The 26,556-nt window shown below is 36.7% G+C and overlaps 1 protein-coding gene and 2 long non-coding RNA genes across 8 annotated transcripts; all 3 read left to right on the top strand.

The window, feature by feature from the left end:
* The first annotated feature begins 433 nt into the window (after positions 1 to 433).
* LOC126811495 (uncharacterized) lies at positions 434 to 1,447 on the top strand. Its single transcript, XR_007675614.1, has 3 exons — positions 434 to 459; positions 681 to 991; positions 1,349 to 1,447. It is a non-coding gene; the product is annotated as an uncharacterized LOC126811495 (long non-coding RNA).
* Positions 1,448 to 5,890: 4,443 nt separating this feature from the next.
* Positions 5,891 to 25,257, top strand: LOC126810858 (uncharacterized). Of its 2 annotated transcripts, XM_050536171.2 has the most exons (6): positions 5,891 to 5,927; positions 6,552 to 7,264; positions 18,373 to 18,408; positions 18,998 to 19,098; positions 20,412 to 20,462; positions 23,657 to 25,257. In XM_050536171.2, exons 2-6 carry the CDS (start codon positions 6,583 to 6,585, stop codon positions 24,197 to 24,199), a joined length of 1,413 nt encoding a protein of 470 aa, XP_050392128.1. In that variant the 5' UTR covers positions 5,891 to 5,927; positions 6,552 to 6,582; the 3' UTR covers positions 24,200 to 25,257. The 2 variants fall into 2 exon arrangements, with proteins under 2 accessions (XP_050392128.1, XP_050392129.1); XM_050536172.2 differs by lacking the exon at positions 18,373 to 18,408.
* Positions 8,217 to 16,056, top strand: LOC126810859 (uncharacterized). Of its 5 annotated transcripts, none has more exons than XR_008786191.1 (7): positions 8,217 to 8,438; positions 8,667 to 9,214; positions 9,334 to 9,522; positions 9,647 to 9,922; positions 14,388 to 14,512; positions 14,772 to 14,859; positions 15,629 to 16,056. It is a non-coding gene; the product is annotated as an uncharacterized LOC126810859 (long non-coding RNA). The 5 variants fall into 5 exon arrangements; XR_008786192.1 differs by having other exon boundaries at positions 8,664 to 9,214; XR_007675310.2 differs by lacking the exons at positions 8,217 to 8,438; positions 8,667 to 9,214; positions 9,334 to 9,522; positions 9,647 to 9,922 and adding an exon at positions 13,336 to 13,424 and having other exon boundaries at positions 15,629 to 16,047.
* Positions 25,258 to 26,556: the final 1,299 nt, after the last annotated feature.

Below are 26,556 nucleotides of genomic sequence, written 5' to 3'. Positions count from 1 at the left end.
AGCCCTTCACATTCACATTCACATTTTGTTGTTAGATATCAAAACGTTTGGCAAATACTCAAATTAAATGCACGATGACAACACTACACGGAAACCAACCCGACAAGACAACCACGCGGACAATACACAAACTAGAGTCATTGCTGGCAACTTTTCGCAACTTCGAATTCGACCCTGATGATGAGTATGTTTACAAGTGGATAGTTTGGGTTTAGTGATATTCATATGAAACCTCATCAATTAAATGATATTGAATAATGGATGGGTGTGCATATAAAAAAATAATGATTGAGTTTTAAGTAACATTAAAATCCATTTAAATTAATCGGTTGCAAGAATTGTCATGGACGCCTCAGGTGGGAAACCGATCCCAAGCGCGTGATTTTTGCGTATAAATAAACAACGAAATAACAATTTATTCATTACCCCTTTCATCGTATTTGCAGAGGTACTCTCCAGGTAAGCATACATATTATTACAGGAAACCTTTTAGCCTTATGATTTCCATCACTAATTACATGGCATTTTTCAGGGACAACAGTCGTCGTCGCATTACATAGTTTGTGTGGGTGGGTGTGTGTGTGTGTGTGTGTGTGTGTTTTAGGGGTCTTGAATGTATAGTGGATTTCGGTTTTGTACTCGTCGATGTTCATTTTTTTATCTAAATGTATTTCTTTCAGAAATCTCAAAATGGTATCCAGCGTCGTTGCCTTTCTCGCCCTTGTTTGTGTAGCTGCTGCTTTACCTTATGGTGGAATGATGAAAAGTATGGGTTATACCGGCATGTACGGCGGCGGAATGTATCCTAGCATGTACGGCGGCGGAATGTATCCTGGCATGAGCATGCTCGGCGGCGGAATGTATCCCGGCATGAGCATGCTCGGCGGCGGAATGTATCCCGGCATGGGCATGGGCATGGGCTTGTTCGGCGGCGGAATGTACGGAATGGGTAACTTATATGGCATGGGTGGTAAATACGGTAATTCGTATGGTAAGTTTCAAAACATCTCTGCATATTTTGACTTTTTTTTTAAAAAAGATAAATCGACATATTGTATTTGCGGATACAATTCTGTTTGTTCAAAACAGTATACTGCCAGGTTTTATCAAATTACAGTATCTAAAGCGTTGCACCGTGGGCCATGCTTCGGTCATCTATAAAAGCGAAGGTTCTGTTCCATGGTTTGTAGTTGTTATTTAACCCCATCCTGCGAATGAGTTCCATGACTCTGCAACTAAAAGCAAAGCTAAGCCTTGATATTTTCCACAGCGATTCAGAAGACTAAATATAACATATATATATATATATATATATATATATATATATATATATATATATATATTTCAGGCAAATAAGAAGTTACGGCCACCAAACTAAGGATTGGACTTGATGATGGACCGGCAATGAATAAAGACAGAAGATGGATACGTGTACATCATTTTCTGATACAATATACATTTAAATTAAATAGTTTCACATTGTTTGTTAATAGTTTAGATACACCCATTTTTAGGTGGACAAATCCAGGAGACTTTTTAACGTATACGGCATTTTGAAATCAAGAACAGAATAATGAAAACATTAGAATGTCACTGTCCAGCTACCCCTGCTGAAAACTGTTTTCGGTGTTTATGACTGCTGATATGCAATGTTCTATTCCAAAACATCCGTACAGACAACTAAACGCGAATGATCCTAGCATTGATAATGGAGGTTAGGGCTGGGGTCAAGGGACGGGTTACCGATCCTCGCCGTGAAAATGGCGACAAAATGAAATGAAATGGGGTTTAACGTCCTACTGAAAATGCCTACAAGGGCTGGGGAAAGGGAAGAATAATAGTCGATAAACCTATTTTTACATTTCACATGTCTGATGATTTTATGTCTGTGATATGTTTACTAGTAAATGAAATAAAATGGGGTTTAACGTCCTACTGTTCTGCTCATAAACTGGGCTAATGGAGACGGGCATACGCTATACAGTGTGCTATGAGGGAAATTTTGCCCGGGCAGCGGCGCTACGGCCTACTCTTATATCGAATTCCAACTGGCGAGGGATCTTTTACGTGCACGCCAATATGTACACGGAACCTCTGTCCTTGTCAGACCCTCCGTCCTGCATCACTGACAAGGGGAAACCACGCCGGAAATTCTGGATGAACTTTCTCAGCCAATGCAGGGATCAAACACCCGACCTCCAGGCTGGCGAGCCAGCGTCTTACCCACTTAGCCACGTGATCCCCTTTTAGTCCTGTAGAAACCAGTTTTATAGTATACGTTTATTTTTGTAATAACCATAATGTGTTACAAAATCGAAGGTTTGATTACAAAAACTGGATTGTAATGTATTTTTGTTAGTTGTGACTTTGATAAAACTATCGTGGAAGATACATTAGTTCATTGTATCCTACTGAATGCAACAGAAGATTCCACCCGTTTGCCGGTAGGCGTGGGATGGAGCTTACCTGGGAAAAAAATCGGAAGTAGTAGGCCACGTCCCAATGGGAAATACTCTCTCCTACATTCTGGGTTCACTCATTCTGCTTCATGTACGAATTTATCATGTCTTAATGGTCGCATGGTTAACGCGTGCGCGTTCGATCAGAAGGTCTGCCATTCGACCCCCTTCTTGTACGTGACAAAGATTAAGCGAATTATTGAAACAAAATTGAACCATTTGTTAGTCCCGAAATGACCTGCTTTGTGTCGAGTGGGAAATGGAGATGAAAAACAGATTAATCGAAACTTTTGGACTGTCCGTCTAAATGTATTCTGCTATTTATGACTGTTGATTTCTAGTGTTCTGTTCTGAAGTCCAGGCAACGGTTTCACAAAGCATTCTCAGATTTAAGTTAAGAATTTACCCAACTTTCAATTGCTATGTTTATAAGAAATGTCTTTGACCCAGAAACACAAACATTTGCACATAGTTTCTTATTGATGTATTTGATACATTAAATCAACAAAATTTTTTTTAAAGGGCTATATTTTAGTTAAAGTAGCCAAGTCTCTAACTCAATATCATCCAAAACCTTGGACAATGAAAACACGAATTATTTGTCAATTTTAATCAACATTGGTGTTGTGAGCTTACCTGGAAAAGATGGGCTTCTGATATCCAATATTTAAGACAAAATAAACATTTTACGATTGGTACACGAATCGTGTACCATAATGCGTTTCAGTGCAAGTTGTAACAAGCGACTCGGAAGAACGGGGTTAGACATATTATTCCACAAGTCATGTCAAACGGTGACCTTCATATTCTTCTCTGGAGAGCATGCACAATAAATACTATCGGTATAGATTGGAATAACCAGACGCGAGAGTTTGCCATTCGATTGAGACTTCTGGCGTATTTTGCCGAACATAACTGTACAACATAACTGTTTTGAAATTAGGGTAAAAACGGAAACAATTGAATGTAAATCAGTTTTTTTTACATTCATATTACATTATTATATACGTTGCGACCCATTTCTGTCAATTTGTAGGTCCCAAATATTAACGATTTAACTCCTTTAAAATAAGACGAACAAATTTGATTACATTTTTAAGCCCGAGAATGTTTGGAGAAACCGGGGCCAGATGAACCGAATAAAGGATTGGTAATGGAGGCTAGGGCTGGTTCTAACGGAAATAATAATAGCCGGTAACGTTAGCAATCCTCCCAATGAAAATGGTGACAAGACTTGGGGAAGGGGGAGGCATATTAGCCGATATGCATACGTCTACATCTCACATGGGAGGTATATGGCAACGTGAAGTTGGCACGTTATTCGGGATTCGAATAACGAATAGCGAGTCAGCACGTTATTCGGAATTCGGGATTCGGCACTAAAACAGACCGGTCTACCTTCCATCCGACCATTTCCTCGCTACCCCCAACCGTAGGGGCAAGTGAACGTTGGGTGACCGACTAACAAGGAGACGACCGTTTGTCGAGCAAATAGGGTGTTGATTGGTTTGTTGCCGTGCACTGAGCAGTCCTCTCCTGCACTTTATTGTCGAATCCCGAATAACGTGCCGGCTCGTTATTCGGGATTCGACAATAAAACAGGTACTAAAACAAAACGATCTATCTTGCATCCGACCATTTCCTCGTTGGGTGACCGACTAGCACGGAGACGACTGTTTCTCAAGCGAATTGGGGGCTGACTGGTTTGTTAGAGTGCACAGAGCAGTCATCTCCATGCAATCATCTCTTTTATTGCCGAATCCCGAATAACGCGCTGGCTCGTTATTCTGGATTCGCGAATAACGAATAACATGCCAGTACGTTATTCGGGATTCGCCACTAAAACAAGCTGACCTAGGGTTTTGACTGGTCTGTTGGCGTGCACTGGGCAGTCCCCTCCTGCACTCGCCTGTTTTATTGCCGAATCCCGAATAACGTGCTGGCTGCTTTGTTGGGGTGCATCGGTTTTACTTCCGAATCCCGAATAACGTGCTGGCTCGTTATTCGGGATTCGACAATAAAACAGGTGAGTGCAGGAGAGGACTGCTCAGTGCACGGCAACAAACCAGTCAACACCCTATTCGCTCGACAAACAGTCGTCTCCTTGTTAGTCAGTCACCCAGCGTTAACTTACCTGTATGGTCGGGTGTAGCGAGGAAATGGTCGGATGCAACGTAGGTCGGTCTGTTTTAGTGGCGAATCCCGAATCCCGAATAACGTGCTGGCTCGTTATTCGTTATTCGAATCCCGAATAACGTGCCAACCCCACGTTACCGGTACGTATAGAGTAACTCCGGAACGAAAGGTTGCAGTGCTTCACACCAAATCTAATACACATTTCAAGTAAGCGGAAATAGTTCTGGAACAAAAAGCTGTAGGCGACTGATTATCAATAGGATTCGTCCTCTAGTAACCACAATGCTTTAAACCAAATTTGAAAAATATTATGTTAACAAATATAGCCTGTATTGTTTTCGGGAAAAGGGGCATAACTCCAGAACGGAAGGTCTCATGCGCGTTAAAATCAAACTCATCCGAAATATTTTGTTTCTATTAAAATACACATTATCACGAAATTCGAACCCAACCATGATTATGGCGTAACGGTGATATATCTGAACGAATTTTTAAAACCAAAATAAATGCGACCCCCCGATACCCATGAGCTAACAACGCGATTTTTCGTACAATAAGGGGCAATAATCCAGGCAGTTGCGGTCCAATAAGATCTTTGAGATATAAACATTTGTTATAAGTTTCATCAAAATCCCTTATCAGAAAACCATAGCCTCTTACAACTTAAATTATCTTCGTAAAAATTCATTAAATTGAACTTATTTTTTTTTCAGAAAAATCACACGCAGAAAAGTAGGTCGTTAAATATTATTCATTCATTCATTCACTCATAAATTCATTCATCTATTCATTCCCATGTAAATAGTTTATCCAATGTAAATTACTATTCCTCCTTGTCGGTTGTACGCAGCTTTGTCAAAGTTTCAATTATCAATAAATTTGTCAGTTTTTTTATGAAATCATTTAAAGTGTGTATATGATGTGCAGAATATACATATCATTAACTTTTCTCTTTTTTTTTTATCGATATTGCGATAGCTTATATCTTTAACGCGATCTAGTACACCGTTTATAAACTGGTTATATCCAATAAGAAGAAATCACAATGATCTAATTCATAACCGTGTACTGCATTCAGATATAAAATTAAAATCAAGCACAATCATCCTAACCTGTACAAAGGCCAGAATATTGGGGGAGGGGGGGGGACAACTTCTAATATTATTCGAATCACTGTTAGATTTGTGATACTTTAACCATGACATAGCATAATTTCTAGAACGTGGAACGCGGAAACTTAATAAACGGGATTCCCCGCTATTCTAATTTTAGATGACATATTAGTTTGTGTTCATTCAAAAACCGTCATTACAGGTAATTGGGTTGTGCAAGGTAAGATGTACTTATTAAATAACTTTTAAGAAAGGACTCTATGTGTGCGTAATAATATGTTCTTGTATTGAATGGCGCGTACGGTATTCACGCTTGTATCACCCCACGGAAATCACACCATGAAAATAACTATTAAGCATTCGTGAGGACACGAAGTATTGTGAATAGTGAATTGAAGCGTGTCATATTACAAAAACTAAATGGAATGAGGTTTAACGTCCTACTTTTCTGTACCGACGGGGCAATGAAAAATGGCATACGCCATGCTGTGCACTATATGAGGAAAATTTTATCCGGACAGCGAATTCCAAATGTCAAGGGTTCTTTTACGTGTACGCCAATGTGTACACAAGGCCTTGGTTTTAGTACCTTCTGAATGATTAGATCTGTATTTAAAATTCATGAAATCGACGTAAACCTTTTTCATAGATTGCAGCCATTTATCATTAATCGTTTATGAGATATCGTATTAATTTCCTTTTCTTTAGTTTATTTTACCAAATGCTTTAACATATTACAAAAACAACGTAAATGGGTGGATCTAGTCATCGAGGTAACCTTTTTCATAAAATGCAGATTGTTATGAGATATTGTATTAATTTCCCTTTCTTTCGTTTTTACCAGATGATTTAATATTATCACAAAAACAACCTAAATGGATGGGTCTAGAAATCCAAAAGCTACACGATTAATTGATATCGCATCTGGTGGACTACCTTCTGTTGCTCGAACGCTGGTAAGAGAAGGGCCAGAACCAGCAGATGTCGGACATATTACCCTAGGCGAAGAACTTAGTTCACAATATGTCTGGACACAAGATCATACACACAGAAAACAATATGCAGCCTGGAATCCAGAGTACGAAGACATTACGAAAACAAACGATTCTCAATGGACATCAGGATGCGATTGTGCAACATCACCCAAACAAAATGATATACATGTATGTTTGTATTATGTACCGATGCCTGACAATGGATGTAGTAAAATATCAGAATTAATCACTGGTTTACAGAAAAATAAACAATTAACATATTTTGACTTCGAGCGTGATTTTAGACCAAATAAATCCCTATTACATGAAATAGGTTATTTCCTCCACACAACAAAACGAACTATTTTGGTATTATCGCCCCTGTTTTATGCTTCAAATTTTCACATGTATGTTCTTGAAACCACAGTTTCATACTGCATAGACAACAGACTTGATGCGATCATTTGTCTGCTGGTTGACACAAGCCCTTCCGAGATACCGAAATGTTTGTCGGTATTTTCATATATCGACACCAAAGACGATGGGTGGTTTGTCAAATTAGTTCGTCAGCTAAACGTAAAAGGTAAATAAAATCACCTATTAATTTATTCAGACATAAATTTTATAAGCTATCTGAACTTATTAAATCAAATGAGAAGTGGTATTACATGTTTTAGAAGTTTTAAGTATACCCTGCATCATGCACACCTATTAAGTTGATCAGATATGACTTTTATAAGCTACTTGAATTTATAAAAGAAGAAGTGGTATCGGATATACTAAAGGATTAAGCATACTTTCCCCGACACGACACTATCACTATTTATTGCTGCATTTGCATAGTACACTGAAAAAAAACTTGTGTTGGATCTCAACACAAGTACTTGTGTGAAAATTATTCTACACAAGTTATGTGTTGTTTTGCATTGCATTAACACAAACTTGTGTTCTTTTTAATGCATTAACACAAATCTTGTGTTTTTTCCATATAATTAACACAAGTAATGTGTACCGTCAACAGATATTTTTTTTTTAAAATTTGAACTCCATACAAAGTCTTAATCCGGGGTCCACAAGTAAGAGAAAGGTATTTTTTACTCAGACAATATAGCCAGACAGACTTGAATGCTAATTGGTGTTAAGATGTCTGTAGTTAAAATAAAGTTGGGCCCATTAAACTGGTAGATCAAAGGCCTGTTGAGCGCTCATGCCCGGTGTGATTTTAACAATTGACTCCAAATGCGTTGACAAGAAAATAAGTAAAACTGTTATTGAATGTGATTGGTTGATAAAATCAACGTACTATAGGCTACATTTTGTCTGCGATATCATCTCGGTGGAAGCGGACATTAAATGAAGTGATTTCACACAATTAATTTAACATTTAACAACGTGCTGAAATGATTTTGGAGCAGTGATATGTTTGACAAATGTAAGCTAATGGTCACATAGGTTTGTGAATATTTATATAAAAAAAATAATACCATGTATGTAATTTAGCATCGATATTGTTTCTCTGTATAATGTTAGTATTTCGTTTCCTTAAAAAAAACTCCAACAATTTAAACCGGAAGTTCATGTTTATAATATGGCGCGGTCAGGAAAAAAATTTCGGCATGTTATTATCAAATCTGTTCAATTTTTCTGAAATCATGCTTAATTAACATTAGTTGTTCGGCGCTACGATGTTGTTCAAATACTTACATTACAGAATCACATTATGATTAAAGCAGAAACGGCTCGACTTGAACCAGCAGGTAAGAATATGTTTTGAAATTATATCTTGGGAGGTTGGATTGGCGCTGGAGACCCGATTGGCGGCCATTTTGATTCTTGTTTCATGATTTTTTTTATATTATAACGATTTTGCCAAGAGTAGACATAAACGCGGGCACAGACTAGAAAAAAATCTTTTTACACTTTTGTGTTAGTTGAATTGTAATCTAATTTATGTTTAAAAAAACAACCTTAAATCTAATAAGCAGACGGAAGATATGGACGAACAACAAGAAGAAGTTATGGAGGTCCCAACAACTGAACCTAAGGAAGTAGAAGAATCGTTTACAGCCGAAACCCGATACGATGTGCCAGTTCCGGTCATGGAGTCCTCCATCTCAGACGATGCCGGCGTTAGTGTCTTCTGCGACGAAGAACCCGTAGTGGTGTATACGCAGGTAGAAGCTGGTTCCTCCCGTGGCAAGTCCAAGTTGTTTGACAACCAAGGGTTTAGTTATACAATTAAGGTAGGGTGATTTATTTTACCTAGTTAACTACCTTGTATAGAAATGTATTTCAGCTACAAAATGTAAAGATAATTAACTCTAGTTAACCTAGTTAACTCTATAATAATAAATGAATTTAATATATTTTAGACAGAGAAGAGAACTACGATTTGGAGGTGTTCCAAAAGAAGCGGACCAACACGATGTCCGGCAACAGTAATCCAAGATGGTGATACATACCAACCAGGCTTAAAGAACCATCTTCACCCAGCAGAACCCGGTATACACACGGCACCAAGATAAAAGTTACAGTAGGTTTAAAAATTATATATCAATTAAATTAAAAATTTATATATGTGTGTAAATAAATAAAATATAAATAAACCAATAATATATTTGTAGTTTAATATGTTTTATCTTATCATTACAGGCAAAGCATGAAGCCAAAGGAAATGTTTTTACCAAGTCATGTTCCTCAATAGCGGAGAGAGTTTTATCCAGTGTCGGTTCTGCAGAAGAACCCATTCATAGCAGACCACCCATGGCAGCACTTGTAAGGTCGCTACAAAGAACCCGACAGACTCTGCGACCAAAAGATCCCACTGACGTGTTGTCAAGCGTAAGTATTCATGCAATTAAATACCCATGTATATAAGAATTTATTAACATGTAATTAAATGTACAATTTTATTTATTTATTAACATGTAATTAAATGTACTTTTTTATTTATTTTTTGTTTAAGCTTGACGAAGATTTCATCGATCATAGTGCACCGGGATTTTATCAAAAAAGAGTAAAAGTTGGGGAAAGGCGCCATCACATTTTTTGTACTGATAGACAGATGCAACTACTCGCACGCGCAAAAACTTGGTATATGGATGCAACTTTTCGGGTGGTGAACAAGCCATGGTCTCAGCTGTTTTCCATCCACGCCTTCATTAAGACTGGAGAGACCACCCGACAGTTACCATTGGTGTTTTGTGTAATGTCGGGTAAAAGCCAAGACGACTATTATAAGGTAAATAGCACTTACTGATTGAATTACTATTAATAGTAAAAACGGACTATTATTTGGGACCTTGAAATTGTCACAAATGGGTCGCACTAACAGCGACATTTGTTTCAGGCATATTTGTTTCATCGGTGACACGTCTGGTGTCATGTGAATGCAACGACAACAGCCTGGTTGATTGATTTGTTGATTGGAGTTCAGATGTCTACATTAAAATCGACCACTTTCAGGTTGCCGTATTCACGGCCAGGCAAGACCGACTTGAAATTTCTATAAATTTTTCTGGGGGAGACAGGCCCCAACAAATCCCTCGACGGTGCGTTTCACGACTTTGGCGCATGACGGTGACCTTGAAGAGACGTCGAAAACCATTTAATAGACATAGTAAAAGTCATATCTTACGAGATTATCGCTGGTCTTGTCAGAAAATGCTATTTTATATATGACCAGTTTGTGTTTGAAAAATTTAAAAAGAAATTATTTATTCTCCCACCATTAAAGCACACTAATTACGAAATATCGCTCTCAGAAACTTCATGGTTTCTTTTGCAATTTGTTTGGGGTAAGACGTTATATAAAAAAAATCAATCTGTCTACCACGCAAATTTAACAGATACAAATGCATGTTATTCCACAGGTAGACAGACAGGGCCTCCTTTGAAGGGACTCAGTAAAGGGAACGCGGTTGGTTTAGAGTTTGTCTGACCCCTTTGAATATTTGCGTCTCATCTCCAATGAAAACATTCATGTTGCTCTCATGCTGTTCTCAACCAGAATCAAACATATATCGTACCTGAGATTTGTTAGCATGTTCCACACAACCCAACATTTATCGGCACCGGGATTAAGGGTGTATATCTTTGTTTCTAACGCTTATTGGGAATACGCCACGGAAACTACAATAAAAACTTATTTACAAAAACATTCTAAAGAGTGAAAACTGACATATTTCAAGCTTTACTGCATTTAAAGAAATAATTTAAATCAGCCGGCTGAAACCCCGTCTCCGCTATTTGTTCAGTCATTCTTTAGGTATAGTGCCAGTTTCCACCGACAATGATATTGCAAACAAGTGTCCAATCTATAAAAGCATACATTCCTACAAAATGTTTCTTTAGTCAAGTGAAACAATAAATTCATAACTATGCGAGGGTGTGGTGAGTAAATTCGTGGTAACAAGTCTGAAAAGGGTAATGTGACATAGAACAAGGTCACATTGATGTTGACAAATACGTAAGACGATATGAACATCAACTAAAAAGATATGTAATGTGATTCAGCTGCAAGGTGATATATGCATATATGCAGCATAGATAATTAAAACTTCTATTCAAGTTAAACCAACTGTATCTATTTATTTAAGTCTTACGTCGAGCTGAATACATTTTATGATTTATTGTCATCTATTGGTGGTTAACAGTGTGTAACTAAAAACTAAAATTGGATCTTATTATTGCCAATGATATAATGTACATGTAATAGCAAGTGTATATACATTTTTTGTTCAGTCTGTACACAGTAACATATCTGAGAAACATATTATTATCATTTCTGCCCAAGGCTCCCTGTGCCTTATAGTTAGCAGTGATACAAGGCAATTACCAATTTTCCATGTTCTTGGCCTGAAAAAATAAAATAATAAAAGTCAAGTTTTTATTATTATGCAAGTGGAAAAATACAATTATTCATAGTATGATTTGAATAAATACAACTGATTTGAAGTTGGAATTATTATTTGTCTAAGATGACTGGGCATTTACAAATTGAAATAGCTACTCTTCATCAAGAAAATACATGAATATTTTTCCCAATTCACCTGGATTTTATTGTAAGTCTTTGTACGTGAAATAGCTTTATTTAACGTCCGCTACCACCGAAGTGATATTGCAGAAAATTAACAAATTCGGATTCCCTGTTAAAGGAAATTGACTGCACTATCGCTGGATTGTATTATATAGGTCATGTCAGTTTTTTTCAAAATGGCGCCCAGAACACAAAACAAACATTGCAATTCAAGGCGGACTGGTGTCGAGGCTGTATACTAAGAATGATTTTTTGAATATTTAATCACACAGAAACACAAGTATGCACATGCAGTTATGATATAATATTAAATTAGCTTACCTCAAATACCTCGAAATATACTGTTTGGTCAGTTTGTCCGCCCGCCATATTTCTATTAGTCACACATCCTTCGGCCAATTAAAATGGACGTATATTTTGTTTTAACCGAAACGAAAAATTTGCGTTATAAATAGTAAACGAGCTTGATTGACCGACCACTGCTAATGTTTTTTCCTGAAACGGTATAACTGCAATCAACACACGGCCGCCATTCTCGATGATTTACAACTCACTTTTTTTCTCATCCACCAAAGAACCGTTAGGTTTCTTTGAACATACTGTAATAACATTGGGATTATCAGTTAATCAGCTTTAATTATCCCGCTTTGTTCGTTGCCATTTCTTATATTTTCCACAAAAAAACTTTGCCTTGTACGCACTAATTTATCAATTGGTATTGCCATCTACGACAAGCATGTCAACGTGCAGCTCACGGATTATCGTTAACAATTTCTAGGGGCTTGTTAAAAAAGATTGCATGTCGTGTAAATATTTATTATGTTTTTTGTGTAGGTCATTTTCAAATAAATTCATCAGCATATTATTCGTTTTAAATAAATATAAAACTTTTATGAGAAACGATGATTATCAAAGAACCGTAAGTGCAACTAATGTTTTATCGTTTGGTTGAGCCTTTTACTAACCACGTGTTTCATGTTATTAAATATTTTCTTTCGTGTTTTGAATTGGCCTATTTCTAATAAATTATCCCGAGTCCCAAACGTCGTTAACCAGAGTCCCAAACGACGTATACCAAAGTCCCAAACGTCGTTTACCCGAGTCCCAAATGTCGTGGTCATATTTTTTTGAGTCCCAAATGACGCGAGTCCCAAATGACGTGAGTCCCAAATGACATGTAATCCGTTGTTCAACCTCTGTGAGTCTGTGTAATATTTAATATTAGGCCCCATTTTTGCCTGATTCAGTCACAGTTAATAAATAATGGAACTAGAATCAGCCTGTGGAAGTTTCTCTATAGTTTTATTATTTTTTCCAGTCAATGATGATATGTGACTCTTTCCACCTTCCAGCAATAATTATTGAGAATTTACCAAGGACTCCATTGGCATTGAATCGAAGAAAAACAGTTAAAAATTTCAATTAATTTTTCTATTTTCTATTTTTTTTTTTACCAATGTCCTACAATGATTAGTTTATGTGAACATACAATCCAAAATAAAGTATTTATATGGCACTTACATGCAACAGAGAGAGAGAGAGAGAAATGACATAAACAAGGCCTTACATGTACTTGTATTTGAAGAATCAAGTAGTCCATGTTGTGCCTATATGCATACCGGTAATCAACTACGACGAGGATTAGCCTACTTCCGTTTCCACCCTTTCCCTGCACACTGTCTCATTCTACATGTATTAAAAATTGGTATGTTACTGTAATATTAATTATTGTAATATTAATTATTGTAATATTAATTAGTTGTTGCAAGATGGGTCCTTATATCTACTTAGCCTACAGACGCTAGGTCGTTTCGGGAAAAAGGACAGGTAAGGTTATATTTAATATGAATAATTCGCTTACGGGTATGGGTATTTAGCAAAAGGAGGAAACAAAAGGACCCAGAGATTAGAGAAGGTATGCTTCAATTTAATATGAATAATTCGCTTGGCGTAGGGGTACATGTATTTAGAAAACGGATTGGACAGGCGACTCTACTCCTTGAAATTGAAACCATGTCACTTAACACAATGACAGACCCTGTGATTTCATGCGCATGCATTACCTACTAGACCATTCCCCCCAGCCCCACCCCATATCGAATAAAAGTATGACTTATTTCAAATATGATATTTACATATAAAGAAAGTAGAGAGACTTCAATCTTACTAGAAAAATACTAGATTACCTGAAATGAAATGGGGTTTAAAGACAACGTCCTACTGGTCAGCTCCGACTGGTCTAATGCATTGTGCTAAGCGAAAATGTTTGTCTGGGCAGCGACACTATGGCCTACTCTCATACCGAATTCAAACTGCCAAGAGAACTTTTATGTGTACGCCAATGTGTACATTGGATCTCAGGGAAAACCACTCTGCAAATTCAAGATGAGCTTTCTCGGTCAACCCCAAGAGATAACCTGTGGCCTCCATGCTAGTGTGCCAGCACCTAATTTACTCAGTCACCATGGCCGTCTTCTAATTACTGCGACAGTTAAACCATGTGACAAACAAGGATTATTAAGATAGACTTTTATGGCTTAGGTAGTTCCTTGGGATTAAAACTTTTGATACATATAGATACATTAGTTTCAATTTCATATCACACAGTTTGTATATATGCTAAGGTAGCTTTAATCGTAAATTACATATCATGTATTTATTTTTTCAGTTTCAATATTGGATGTATATGCAAATCACCCAGAAAAAGATCATGTAATAACAAAAGAAATTATAAAAGAAAAAAATGGAAGAAGAAATGGCTGGAAAAAATGATGATAGAGCAGCTTTTTCTTGGTGGGTAACTATTCAATTCTAATAGAAAAGATTGTTATGCTATTTTGAAATCTAAAATTCAGTTTAGTATAGTAAAACTGTACACGTCATGTATGAGCAGAGACAGAATCTTAGCTATATGTAGATATCACTGTCTCATCTGTGGCAAAGCAAACCAACACATGAAACAAAACAAATGTAATTAAATTAACATTTTTTTAATTAATCAAAACTGTCTAGTCAATTTAAGCCAACTAATACATTGCCATTTTTTTTTCAGTTACCCACCTCGGAAGATCAAGTTGGAAAGGGCTATTGATATTGTGGAGACGTTTTCTCACAGATCTTGCTTATCAGACAAAGACTATGTAAGTACCATGCATATTTGCTTTTTAAATCAGGAACTGGTTCTATACACTTGGTGGGGGGGGGGGTTGGATGGACGTTAAACCCCATTTCTCTCTCTCTCTCCTAAATATTGAGATTTTTGTTTACTTTTAAACTGCATATATTCAAGGTATCAGGAGCTTTTTATGGCTCCCGTACAATTTTATAAACATAAAGGACTGTACCTTTTGAATATTAAGCCATCAAATTATTTTATAATTTTGAAAATGAAATGAAATGGGGTTTAACATCCTACTGTTTTGCTCATAAATTGGGCTAATGAAGACGGGCATACGCCATACAGTGTGCTATGAAGGGAATTTTGCCCGGGCAGCGGCGCTACAGCCTACTCTTATATCGAATTCCAATTGCCAAGGAATCTTTTACGTGCATTGTTGTCAATTGAAATAAAATAAGAATGGGTCCAAAAATAATTAGACATTGCCAAGTAAATAGGTGCTGCCATGATGTAGTAGGGAATCTGGATTTGCAGACAATACATGTATGAAAGGGTGAATAGTTGACCTATTATGAGACTTCAGTCCCAAATATCAAGACTTTTTTCTGACTTCTAACTCATTTGATTTGAGCATAATAATCTGCCTGGGTCTGTAACTGGACAAGACACAATAAGAGTTACGGAAAGTTGAAACCAAATAGAGACTCGGTCTCGATGTGGCAAAATAAATTGTTTATTTAAACGTTGTGAACCATAGAAAGTATTCTTATTGCCTACTTTTTATTTTTTAGGCTGGAACACCATTGAAAGAGTATTTGCTGTATGATAACAACAAGAAAACCCAAGCATCAATTTATTTTATACTTCTGGGAAAGAATGCATTTGACCCAATTTTTAAATATTTATTTTTTGTTTTTAATGTTAAATTTTCTTCCAAAACACAATTAGATTTTAATTCTCTTCAGAAATGTATGTATAATATAGCAAGTAAAGTGACATATATATCACTTAGAATTTGGTCAGAAATCATAAAGTATTTAATAGGCATTACTAGCAACCAAATGTAGATCAAATACACCCAGAATTACAAAAAACCTTGACCTACATAAAGGTGACTTTCCCTTGCTTATGAAATGAAATACGGTTTAGTATCCTACTTTTCTGTGTTCTTAGAGTGATTCTGCCATACACCCTAATCTTATATCAAATATTTCAACTGTCAAGGGTTCTTTAACGGGAACCAGGGGGGGGGGGGCATGATTAACACGTACACATTTGATCAGGAAGTCTGTCATTGAGTCAAATAATTCAATTGTCAAGGGTTCTTCTAAGTGAACGCAGTGGGGATGGTTTCGATTCCGGGAATGGGGGAGGGGGTGGTGAATGGCCGAATGGTAAGTACGTGCGTGCGGTATCATACGGCCTGTCATTGAGTCAACTGGCGTGGTTTCGAATCCCCGGTTGTACGTGACAAGGAGTAGGGTCGCCTGTCCAATCTTGTGGGTTTTCTCCGGGACCTCCGGTTTCCTCCCACTGCTAAAGACCCCTATGCGCAACGAATTATTGAAATAAAATTAAACCATATGTTAATCCCGAAATGACCTAGTTTGTGTCAAGTGGACGTTAAACCCCATCTCTCTCTCTCTCTCTTTCGATTCCGGGCTTGTACCCAATTATCCCTTGCCATATCCAACACTACTGACAAGTGGGAACTATGCCGGAAAATCCAGTTGAAATTTCTCGGCCAACACCTTATACTCACTGAACCACTGTGGCTTATGACTTGTGATTGTATATAAATTTTTTGTACATATGATATTTTTTTATTTCAATCCTGTAATCTTGATGTTTTGCTTCTTTTATTTACAAAATATTCATTTTGTTTGGGGTTTTTTTAATGAGGAAAAGGTTTTACATCATTTTATTACTCCTGCAAAATAGTGCATTTTTCATTTGTTAGTTTTCTGTGTATATTAGTTATTTCTATATGTCTCACAAATCACTTGTAGTGTGATTTTGTAGCACTTTTCAGTTTTTGAAATTGTTTCAATTTAGTGCATAATTAATCTTAGTGCTTGGTTTGGATGTTATTAAATTTAGATATTATTTGAATTATATATTTTGGAGTATGGGGTAGGGATACTGTGTACATATCTTTATATTCTCAGTTCTTGTTTTGGGGTAAAGAACAATTTATATAGCTATTTTATATTTTGTGATAGGTAAAGTGTGTGGGGTTAAGAACAATTTAAATAGCTATGTTATATTTTGTGATGGGTAAAGTGGGGTGTGTGTGTGTGTGTGTGTGTGGGGGGGGGGGGGGGGTCATTATATATAACACAATATAATTAGTATTAGAATTCTCTGTTTTTCGGTTAACATTTCAAATATCTATTTAGTTTTGATGTATTAATTTACTTTTTCCTATGATTTTATGAATAAATAATAATCTTACAAAAACAAAAAAAAATTTTGTTTCCTTCTTTTATCAAACTTTACAGGTCTAACAGAGCAAAGAGATGGGTCCTGCATAAAAAGGTTGCTATACTGTATATAAATTTGGGAAAAACACAAGTTTCAGAAATTTCAACACAAGTTTCAAAAATTTCAACACAAGTTTCAAAAATTTCAACACAAGTTTCAAAAATTTCAACACAAGTTTCAAAAATTTCAACACAAGTATTGTGTAGATTTTCACACAAGTTTCAACACAAGTTTGTGTTGTTTGATAAATTTTAACACAAGTTTTGTGTTGTTTCAACATTTAACACAAGTTTTGTGTTGTTTCAACACAAGTTTGTGTTGTTAAATAGAGACACCTTACTTGTGTTGAAAACAACACAAGTTTGTGTTGTTTCAACACAAGTTTTTTTACAGTGTATATCTGATTACCGTATTGTCGATTACTTGGCATAAAACCCGAGGGGAATAAATCGTAACTTACAGATTATCAACAGGTTGGAAGGACGAACGGATGTGGGGTATTTTGACAATTGTATGTATATTGTAATTATTATAAAACAAATGTGGGATTACTGTTTTTTTACAATATGTTTATCAATGTGATTAAAACACAGATCTACATATCGTGTGTTTATACCTAAGAAGATCTGATCGGTTGTAGTGGAAGGTCGTGTCAGAGGTTATACGAGCGGCTTTTGACCCTATGATGTCAGCCATTTAATTAACCAATCAGGGTTAAAGTTTCTAAAGTAATACCCACAGTTCCCGCACACTTTACGCCAAGAAATCGTGTTAACAGACCGTGTCTGTCTACGAAATCACCCATGGTGGAAGTGGACTTAGAACTCCAGGAACGAACGAAGGATCTGTGTTTTACTCAGATTGTATGGCTATCAGATTGGATGTATGTTATCAGATTGTATGGCTATCAGATTGGATGTATGTTATCAGATTGTATGGGTATCAGATTGGATGTATGTTATCAGATTGTATGGCTATCAGATTGGATGTATGTTATCAGATTGGATAAAAGTAAAGTTATTTTGTACGACATATAAATCATTTGTTTCAGTGGAGAAGATCATGACATCTGTTTGTACTAAAAATGGTGAGGAATGGTACAAAATCTAATGTATCCTTTACATTTGATGGACTGACAGATAACACATTTCTTTACATTTTCGTGTTCCCCCTGTGTCAGCCAACATATACATGTTGTTTTGCCCCAGTTACACATGTAGATAAGGCGGCTTATTCAACAGCGGGGTAGTTCTTGGGGGATATGTTTGACCAGGTGTGGAGTCCAAAGTGATAGTCCACTCCATTCGGCAATACTAGTCGCGACTAGTTTCCGGATCATCCATTACTAGTTGGAATGGAAGTTGTCACGACCAATTACAGTACCATTTCTGACTAGTTGTACGACTGGCCCTTAACAATATTGAATGGGTACCTCATCTTGCGACTAGTTGTCGCGCAATCAACCTGTTGGAGACGGATCTCATTGTTTCCGCGCTAGGCTTACATTGCAGTAAAAGCAACCAAAGCCGAGTAGAGCACTCGACTGGTATGGTAGCGGGTGGTCGCTCTCCGAATATGACTAACATAAGATCTTGGATGCTTCCTTATTTCAGAACCCCCACACGGATGTGATTGAGTGATTATGTAATATACATGAATATGAAATATTATTTAAGGTCATATAAGCATGGATGATGTTGAGACTCTCCGATCTGTTCATTCTGACCCACCAACTATTCGAAGACCGCTACCTGAAAATGTTAAGCTGCAATTGCAGGTTAGATTCGCTATTTCCTATAAAAAATTATTTAATAAAAGGAAAAGAATTGTATGAATTCAAATTGTCGAAGCATTACGTATACATATTTCAGTGTACTTTTTGCATGTCCCTATTCCACCTTAAATTGAGAAACATCGTAGAGGCATGTTGCACAAATGACTTTATTTTTAATCTCCATCTTGTATCCAAACACAGCAGTATAAAATCCGTCATAAATGAACCCAAAATATTTGGGCGATTCTAGTTCTGGTACTTTTTATCGATATCGATAATCACGAATATAATTAGTGTTTTTAAATATTACCGATAATCGATACAGATTTTCGAAAATCAATACTGGTATTACTGTCTATTTTCAAATTAAAATTTAGTTGAAATACAAACCTATTAAAATATAAGATAGTGGAGGTTTTATTTAATGTTAAGTGATAGTATTTATTCAGGAATTGTTATATTTGGTAGTTTTATTGTAAATAGACTTGTGAACAGAGAGTAATAATTATGTAGACATTATAGGTCCCAGATCAGTGATTACGTCAATTTATAAAATATTGCCTTTTCTCCCTCCCCTCTTTGCAAGGCAATGTTTGCTCACTTTCTAGAATCGAAGAAGTGAAGTGGCAATTACTTGAATTGTCAGATATCCTCGCACAGTCTCACATAACAACTTCTGGTCTTCAATGGAATTGTTAGTGAGCAGAAATTCGCCCATGTAACTGTTATCATTCGTCACTTCAGTCAGTTATATAGAAGGATAACTCGTGTTTTCCTTTTGTGTTCGTTACTTCCTTTTGTAGAAACCTTCATTACCCATCTATCGTAGCAATGATCTCTGTGTTAAAGTTATATTTGGAAAGTATTTAGCGAGTTCTATCACATAATATGTGATAATAAATGACACCAATATTGTCCTTGAAACCTCCTGGGGAGATCATTGCTTGTGATATCACCAGAGTTCATCTTTATTTATAAGAGTTACCTCTCTTTAGTCTCGGTAGATTATAAATCGCAATTACGTGTATTTAAAATAAAGATGTGGCGTCATCCTTTGATGTTGGCGTATCATTATTTCAAATAATATTACGGGCACATTTTTTTATGCTAGTTAAAACTTTGGACCCGTGTGACGTATTTCATTGCAAAGCACACGCGAGTTTCTGTATGTTCAATGGTCTCGAGCTTAAGACATTAAACCACACGTAAGGAGGCCAAACACTCCTAAAATAATTACCCATTTTGTTAACAATCTTAAAACTGGATATCTAATTAATATTTTCATTCGTAATTCCGTAACATGTTGTTCTTTTCAGACGTGGTTCAGATCCAAAAGCATGCATCCGAAAATAAATGCAACAGAGACAGTAAGTTATCATTTTTCTTTTGGTTTGGGGGTAATTTCGCATAGAGGGGTCCATTATGTAACTTCACGGGAATAGCTTTATTATCAGGAACACATATACAGAATAAAATAAATTATCATGCATATATCTCACGGTACATAACTAAGGGCTAGATCATAGGGCACACACCTTAAGCAACCTTCTCTCCACCTCTCTGCCTCTGGGAACTATGGTGGCTCAGTGAGTACGACCTTGGCGCGCTAACCTGGAGATTCTGTGTTCCATCATATTTACCTTGATCATCACTTTTCGAATTTGCGTCAGTCTCAGTCACATTCTTATTTTGTCGCACATTTCTTTGCATTTTGACATTCCGTTGCGGTTTCACATATTGTCGCGCTTTCACATCTCGTCGCGCTTTCATATTTCGTTGTGGTTTCACATCTTGTCGCGGTTTCACATTTTGTTGCGGTTTTATATTTCACCGCAGTTTCACATCTTGTCGCGGTTTCACATTTTGCCGATGTTTCGCATTCTGTATTATTCCGACTCTTCATTTTCCTACTAGGGGGTTCAAGCATGTCGGATATTTCTTTTTGGATTTTACGGCTTTTTTTCTGCTAATGCTTCCCACTGCAGAACTCCTGTAACCAGTTCGCTTTATTATGGTCAGCTGCTGCTGTGGTAAACTGAAACTGGAAACGTATTATTACCTTAAAATCTGATCTAATGATACACATTGGGCCAATCTGTGCGATGTACCCATAAAAATCACACTACAAAACTGATAAACTACCGTTCTAGAATGTACGACCCCAGCACTTCTGTATCGTATGCAAACCCATCACTTGTGTGGAGAAAAGGATATTTCTCCCTCTTACCTGGAGCAAGAGGTCTGCGATAGAATGGCCCAGTTTTGTCTCCAATACTTTCTAAATATAGCCCCCCCCCCCCCTTTGCCTAGAGAGCAAGAGGTCTGCGATAGAATAAGAGGTCTGCGATAGTATGGCCCAGTTTTGTCTCCAATACTTTCTAAATATAGTCTTCCCCCTTTGCCCGAAGAGCAAGAGGTCTGCGATAGAATGGTCCAGTTTTGTCTCCAATATTTCCTAAATATAGTCTTCGGAGTTTTATATAGAATGACATTTTCTTCTTGTATGTACTGTTTAACATTCCTGAAGAAGATAATACATACTTTAAGAAATTATATCACAAAGAGACAATAGTATAAAATTGTATAATATGAACTGAATAGATAATTAAACGGACCCAAAAACCCGTAAAACTCGCTCGTGGATCAACTAAAATGTATTCATCAAGAAAGTACATACATTTGACACACCTAAACTGATTCCTGCCACCATCTTTCAATTTACATTAGAAATTCTTGAAGTTCTTACCCTGGAATACTGCAAAGTCACTAATATCATCCTTACCAAATTTAAATTGTTATATAAACAAATTTTTATATGCTCGTCCTCGGCACGTAATCCAAATATCTTGATTCCTAGACATTTTCTACACTAAAACCTTAAGAACTCCTTAATTGCAACTTGTCTTGATTTAATGGTTGTGATTTTTGTTTGTGAATGCTAATATACCTCACAAATTTAATGATTTCATCTGTGCGTCTAATGTGGTACGGAAATTAGCAAAGGTGCCTTTCTTATCATCAAAAATGTTCAAATCAAATCGTTTGTAGCGATCTCGCAAGTGTAGCCACTTTGCAATGCATATATTATTCAATGTATTAGCTGGATATGGTGTACCATCTTGCCTAATGATTTCACAAACAAATCTACACATCCGATAATCACAATCTGATTAAACACAGATGTATATTTCGTTTCATTTTTTTTAAACTTTCGATGGCCTCCACTACATGAAGATCTGACCGGTTGTAGTGGAAGGTCGCGTCAGGGGTCATACGATGGGCTTTCGACCCTATGCCGTCAGACAATTGATTAGGCAATCAGCGTTAATGTTTCTAGTGGAATACCCCGTGCACTTTACGCCAAGAACTCGCCGTAACAGACCGTTTCATTAGCTTATCCCTCACTCCAACCAGAACGCGGGTTATATAAGAAATCTTCCAGTTCCTAGTGTAGTAAAGACAAGTAAAACGAAATTTTAAACTATAAAAAAACAAACCGAAATAGAATCATCTAATACACAAATTGAGTATTTTCCCTCGTGCTTGATTCGACCCCTCTGCATAACTTGTATTTCTTATTCTGTGGTGGGGCTTCTTAATCGGTTCTCGCGTTGTTTGCGAGTTAGCTCTTATTCTTCGCAATCATCGGCATGATTTATAGAACTGATATTCTCGGTCTCAGGAATATAGATTTGTGACATGGCAAAGTCGGATTCTTCATCGAATTCCCCATCCATTTTCTTCCATCCACTTTAATCGACACAACCGGAACGCAGAAAAAACAACAGGAAATGACTATTGTATAAAACGATTGGATGGCATTAATTTGCTTTTTACAACCAATCAATAACTCTAGCTGGTATGACTATATTCCCTGATCTGATTTAAACCTTGAAATGTACTGACATCCTTTACCTGAGTAGAAATAAGCGTTTGCGATGAGATGATTGACGGGCCCTGAATGAAAAATGCTTTTGAAATTGGGAAAATTACAAAAAAATGTATATTTCTCGAAAAAGTATAAGTCAGTTATATACCCATGTTCCCGAATAAACGACCGCGAGTTTTACAACATCTAGACGTTGCTACATGCTTTGCAATTCCCAAACTTACAGCTACGTTATCTCCATTTACCGCATACACGTGAAAGGCAGCGTCCAATCAAACATGGCGACCTCCACGGAAACCTTGACATTGAGCGACCCTTGAACTTTGTGCAATTCGATTAACACAGGTAGATGATCGAGGAATCTGATAGGTTCTCAAGCTGGGTCAGTACCCAGTCGAAATTAGTGCCTGAATATGCGGGGTGTTACGTGAAGATATACGGAGTTAAAGCGAGATCAAGCCTTGAAGATGTTATATACCTTGCTTTCTCGGTGAATGGGTTGATACACGATCTCTTTTTTGAGTGGACATCTCACTCAAATAGAGAGGGCATAACAACACATACACCTTGAAAACAAGGTACTTTTCTGCTTATTGCCCTTGTGGGACTAATATGATTTGCAACTGTGGTATTTTTCTTATTCTTAATTAACAATAATAACGTATGTTTTAGAACTCGCCTGGAAGAAACCAAATTGGCGATAAACAGGCGACTATGGACAACAATGTGATATTCGCCCGAGAGTTACGAAGAGAAATGAAAGATGTGTATGAAAGCTCAGAACAATTCAAAACAGAATCATTAAACATAGCTGAAGGGGACGTTCTGGAGGTACTGGATGGTGCAAAATTTGGAGATGAAAAAGCTTTAATTCGAAACAGTCAAGGACAGACTGGACATATTCCATATCGTTTGCTAACACCTTCCTTATTTCCTCTCCCAAGCAGTGCTGTTAAACTACTAAACCAACCAATTTCAAAAAGCAATAATAAAGAATTTCGCGAGCGGCTAGAAAAAATGGGTCTTAAAGTTCATGTAGCTGTTGAAAGCTTCCACGGAAATACCGGTTTGATAAAAGTTAACAAAAATGACATTTTGCTCAAAATTTCTCAAACTGAAAATCAGGTGAAGGTTAAGAATTATCAAAATGTAATTGGCTATATTGAGGAGAAATTAATTAGAAACCTAAGTTCAAATGCGACATGGTTTGTTTAAATCTGATAAACCCATTGTGTCAAGGTTGGCAGCGAGAAATATATATATCAATTATTATCCAGCATTTTCATGTGCAATAACCATTAATAGACATTACTTAATTTTTATTGTTAGATATTTTACAATAAAAACTACATTATATTAAAGTGTATTTACCATGGACTAAAACGTGTCAGAAATGTATTATCTTACAGTATTTACCATGGTAGAGAGAGAGAGAAATGGGGTTTAACGTCCACTCGACACAAACTAGGTCATTTCGGGACTAACATATGGTTTAATTTTATTTACATAATTTGCTTACGCGTAGGGGTCTTTAGCAGTGGGAGGCAACCGGAGGACCCGGAGAAAACCCACGAGGTTGGACAGGCGACCCTACTCCTTGCCACGTACAACCGAGGATTTATTTACCATGGATTAAAACCTGTAAGCAGTGCATCACAAGTATATTATCTTACTGCATTTACCATGGAATAAAACTTGTGCGAAGTGTATTACTACTTATTACAACTATATAATCTTATATATGTAACCACTTAAGTTTTATGTGATTTATTAAGCGTAGATAATTTAACAAATATTTACAAAAAAAAGAGATTAATCATAGCCTTCACTGAATTAAATCTACAATAAAACAATTGCGGCATATATACAATTAAACTATAAAACTTATTAAAACAGTGATTCTTATTTGAGGCCTACACGCGATAGTTGGGTTGTAAAGAGCTTAGTCATTGAACAGCTGTTGATCACTCGAGACTATTGATAGACTTATATTCACAGTCTAAATTATATATGAGGCAACCCAATAGATATTAGTTGGATGAATTAGTCTCATAAACTTACACAGGAAGGCAATGTAGCCTTTGGGGGAAGGCCACACAGGGTCCGATTGTCATTTGATTAACAAATAGTTCTAGCTATAGACTGTATGTTTTTACAAGGACAATCAGCCATGCCGGTTCGGCTTTACCTTAACACGTATCTTTCATGAGAAATAATTAGGTAAATAAAATAGATTTTAAATACATTAATGTTAGAAAAGATGTGTTTACCACAATGCCAATCATTAATGTAAGATAGGTTTTTAAAACATATACATGTATGACTTATGTCGGTCATATAATCTTATCTGTATGTACTATGGAATAAAGCCCGTGTTTTACTACTACTACTACAGCCTCATAGATTGCCTAGTGAATTACCCGCTAGCAGTAGGTCTTATCACCAGTGGATTAATGCAGTCTCACTTCCCAGTCTCTGTGGAAAATAGCCCCGCATACTTTCTGGGTTAATCCAACCTCCCACTTGATGCCCGAGAATATGTTCCAAACAAATAATTCTTTTGTGGGTAAGGGTTTTGAGCCATGGCGGAAAGGTGGGGAAGAATGTATACGGCATGGGGTCTTACTCTATATATTGGTCATGTCCGGAATCAAACCTGACCGAATGACTGACAGTGACGCAGTCCGAAATTCCCTATCTAGGGTGCCGAGGTTTGGATTATTGAAGGTTATGAAGTGAGAACCAAAGGTGCGAATTTGGTACGGGGGATGGGAGCATGGTCCCCGTAGAAACGTCAGTATAGTGCAATCTCAGTCAATGTCATGTCAAAGTTTGATACAAAATTTGGTTATCTTGACATTGTATAAGAATGCAACAAACATTTGTTAGATATATATGGATATATTAAAGTAATTGGGAGGTAATTGTGTTACTATTTCCGGGGTCAATGATTTTTAAGTGTGAGAAAGATAACCTATGATCGTATAATAGTGAGTTGACAACCTATTAAGCAAAAGACATAGAAATATTTATGTTTTGACTTTCTTAGAAAATATGAAATTGTATTTTAACATAAGCATTTATAAACACAGATCAAAAACACCTGGGTCCGGTAAATGGTATTCAAAGTGTTTAGTCTTTTAGTGGTATTCAAAAGTCAGTTTACGGTCTTTAACTTAATATCATTCACAGTCTTCGATATTGCAAACAAGACTTAATGGTCAATGTAGATCAACATTTATGTTATCTTACCGTGAAAAGATGAGCTTTATGATATCCAATATTTAAGACAAAATGAAAATTGTAAAGCTGGCACGCGAATCGCGTGCCAGAATGCCTTCGTGCGCCATTTGTAACGAGCGACTCGATGAACGAGGCTATACATATCCCACAGGAGAATACTTTTGGTGTAGACTGGAATAAGACGCCAAAGACTACCGAAAATGACCGATTAGAAATTACAGTAAAACTGAAACGATTGAATGTAAGAATCAGTTTATATACATTCATATTACATTATTATATGCGTTGCGCCCCATTTGTGTCCATTTCTACGCGCCAAAAATTAGGGA

This window comes from Patella vulgata, chromosome 2, assembly GCF_932274485.2.
Source record: "Patella vulgata chromosome 2, xgPatVulg1.2, whole genome shotgun sequence".
NCBI classification, from domain to species: Eukaryota; Metazoa; Mollusca; class Gastropoda; family Patellidae; genus Patella; species Patella vulgata.
The sequence above is the reverse complement of the archived record's forward strand: the minus strand, read 5'-3'. Positions and strand labels throughout refer to the sequence as shown.